Here is a 3,554-nt window from a genome sequence, read left to right on the forward strand (position 1 = left end):
ACCTTTGGCTTGAGAAGGTGACATTTGGATGGCTTGATTTTCATGCCATACCTGGATAAGGCTTCGAACACTTCTGCCAGGTCTTTTAAGTGTTGTTCGTAAGTCTTTGAGTAGACGATCACATCATCTAGGTACAGGAGGACGGTCTCGAAGTTCTTGTGTCCGAGGCAGCATTCCATCAGCCGCTGGAAGGTACCGGATGCGTTGCAGAGTCCGAATGGCATGCGATTAAATTCACATAGACCCTAGGGGTATTTGCCTTTCTCGGAATACCCTAGGGGTATTTGCCTTTCTCGAAATGATCATAAAAAGGTTCCTTGGAATCAAATGGCTGATCTGTGCATATATATGAAGGATGTGGAAGAATGGAATGTTCTCCAGATGTATCTGAAAGTTCTACTTTAACCTCTCCGTATGTAGGGATGGCTCCGTCTACATTGTCGGCGTAGAAATAATCTTCTGCGCTGAAATCTTCAGTATCTTCTCCATAGGTCGTCATACATAGGTCATCCTCTTCTTTTACTATCAATTCAGCTGTACTATTAATCAGATCTTCACCCTGATCATCGTCTGCGACATCGTGAATGTCCACTGAACCGTGCGGAGAATCAGAAAGCCTGGCGTAATCCTCTGGAGAATCATCTCTGCTGTGCTCATCCGGTGGTGTGAGTGGCCGGGGGTCCTCCATCAGGACGTCCTTGTACTGGTCCTTGTGTCCTTCCATATACTCCCACTCCTCCATGGAGAGATAGACGGTGACGTCCTGACACCTCACAGGGACCTCTCCGCTCAGCAGCTCAGTGATCTTGTTGCTCAGTTGTATTATATTCTGTGCGTTCTCATATATAAGTGATTGATGAGGAGGGGACATGACTGTGTCCTGGGCTGTGCTCCGTCCTCCTGACACCCAGGGAAGGACACCGGGGGTCACATGTTTAGCCGACTTCTTCACTACGGTGTAATCCTCTGCAGTAAGCAGGTAAATGATCTCCAAGGTGAGATTTATTATCGTCTCGGTCATTTTGTTTTTGTCCTTTTCCATTGTGGATGGATCATTCCTGGCAGTGCTCTGTATATAGGGGATGGAGGACCTTTGGTGATGTCATGTTGAGGGAGGAGTCACATGTAAGGCGGTGGGGGTTGGTTGCCATGGTAATGGGGAGCTCTTCTCCGATGTTTGACTGTGGGCTGTCGGATCCTGTTCGTGACGCCAAATGTGACGGCCAGGAGACCGGGGTACCCAGCACTGGACCAATGGGGTCTGTCTCTTGAGGGAGATGTCACGGGTGGCTTGACCCGGTGCTGTGGCCTCAGGCAATGCACTGTGTAAGGGGTATCATGAGGGAACAGGCACTTACTTGATCAGCAGCAGGTTCTCTCAGCGGTGATGATCCTGATCCTGGATAGATAGCTATTGTCCAAATGAAAGTCTGAGGCACTGAAACGTTTAACCAGTTTACTTCAACATAAAGGGATTTACAACCAGTCCTGTCACCGGAGTCTGTATGGGAACTCTGAGTTACTTTGACCCTGCCGGGGTCTTCGCCTCTTATTGTACGCAGTTTCTGTGTGGCCCTGCTGCTGTATGTGAACTGGCTGCCGGCCCAATCTGTCCCCTCCGGGTCCTGGTTCGACGGGCAACCCGAGTCCTTTTATCGGCTTACCCCCTCCGGGAGTACCGCTGAACTCTGTGTCTGTTGCTGCGTCCGGCCCTAGTGAAGCTGATATCACCTCACGTTTTTCCGGTTGCTGTATTATATATAATGAATACAGCCACGGATCCGGTATCCGTCTTTGCGCCTGTTCTGGGTAGTGATTAATGCTACCCGGTTCTCACAATGTCCTTTTTCTCTGTCCCTCTTCTCCTCAGGCCAGTGATTTAGGCCTGGTAACAGTCACAGGCCTGGAATTCAGCTGTATGATCTCTCACTTTCAGCTCCTTAGCCCAACTGCCAATTCTTCTCTCAGACCAGAATGGATCAAGGGGAGTCTCTGGAGCTCCCCCTTCTGGCCGGAGGTGGTAGTGCAGTTTTGCTATCTTAGTACTTGTATTTAGTGTCAGTAACTATTTTTGTGGCAAATACCCCTAGGGGTGCCACAAATATATCTACTATAATACTGCTCCTATGTACAAGAATATAAATACTATAATACTGCTCCTATGTACAAGAATATAACTGCTATAATACTGCTCCTATGTACAAGAATATAACTGCTATAATACTGCTCCTATGTACAAGAATATAACTACTATAATACTGCTCCTATGTACAAGAATATAACTGCTATAATACTGCTCCTATGTACAAGAATATAACTGCTATAATACTGCTCCTATGTACAAGAATATAACTGCTATAATACTGCTCCTATGTACAAGAATATAACTACTATAATACTGCTCCTATGTACAAGAATATAACTACTATAATACTGCCCCTATGTACAAGAATAAAACTACTATAATACTGCCTCTATGTACAAGAATACAACTACTATAATACTGCTCCTATGTACAAGAATATAACTACTATAATACTGCTCCTATGTACAAGAATATAACTACTATAATACTGCTCCTATGTACAAGAATATAACTACTATAATACTGCCCCTATGTACAAGAATATAACTACTATAATACTGCCCCTATGTACAAGAATATAACTACTATAATACTGTTCTTATGTACAAGAATATAACTACTATAATACTGCTCCTATGTACAAAAATATAACTACTATAATACTGCTGCTATGTACAAGAATATAACTACTATAATACTGCCCCTATGTACAAGAATATAACTACTATAATACTGCTCCTATGTACAGGAATATAACTACTATAATACTGCTCCTATGTACAAGAATATAACTACTATAATACTGCTCCTATGTACAAGAATATAACTACTATAATACGGCTCCTATATACAAGAATATAACTACTATAATACTGCTCCTATGTACAAAAATATAACTACTATAATACTGCTCCTATGTACCAGAATATAACTACTATATTCACTGATTTATTCCATGAATATTTGCCGAACATAAACGAACGCCATTCACCTCAATGGGAGGCAGAAACAAACACACGCACAACTCCTTATAACGGCCCCAATTGCTGCCAAAACACATCAAATGAGGGACAGACACCAGGAAAGTGGCCTCAACTCACCCACAGTACAGAGTGTAGCATGGCACTGCAGCAATCAGCCAGGTATCAGGTATCGGGGTCGGGGACAACATTTACAGCTTTCCATTGAACGTCACAGTAAGATGAGGGATCGGTGAGGGATCGGTGAGGGATCGGTGAGGGATCGGTGAGGGATCGGTGTAGACCTCCTGTGCTGGGAGCCTGATACCATATGTAACACCTCTACCGTCTTCCATGCTCAGCCACACTCAGGGGGCACAAATATCAGTTTGCTGGACTACCATTGTCAGAAAAATGTAGGAAGGAAGTGGAAGACCCTGATGGTGCGAACCTCAAAAGAAGAATGGCGTCTAACCGGTCTGTATTTATTTATTTTGGACGGCAGTGTA

At 44.1% G+C, this 3,554-nt stretch overlaps 1 protein-coding gene across 1 annotated transcript; it reads right to left on the reverse strand.

Annotated features, from left to right (window-relative positions):
- Positions 1–274: 274 nt before the first annotated feature.
- Positions 275–1,101, reverse strand: LOC138661408 (uncharacterized). Its single transcript, XM_069746069.1, has one exon. The coding sequence runs from the start codon at positions 1,040–1,042 to the stop codon at positions 275–277; it is 768 nt and encodes a 255-aa protein (XP_069602170.1). The 5' UTR covers positions 1,043–1,101.
- Between the last annotated feature and the right edge of the window lie 2,453 nt (positions 1,102–3,554).

Source organism: Ranitomeya imitator, chromosome 2, assembly GCF_032444005.1.
Source record: "Ranitomeya imitator isolate aRanImi1 chromosome 2, aRanImi1.pri, whole genome shotgun sequence".
NCBI lineage: Eukaryota > Metazoa > Chordata > Amphibia > Anura > Dendrobatidae > Ranitomeya > Ranitomeya imitator.

Excerpts from the sequence above, each read along its gene's own strand:
- LOC138661408 (XM_069746069.1), bottom strand. The coding sequence starts at position 1,042 with ATGGAAAAGGACAAAAACAAAATGACCGAGACGATAATAAATCTCACC.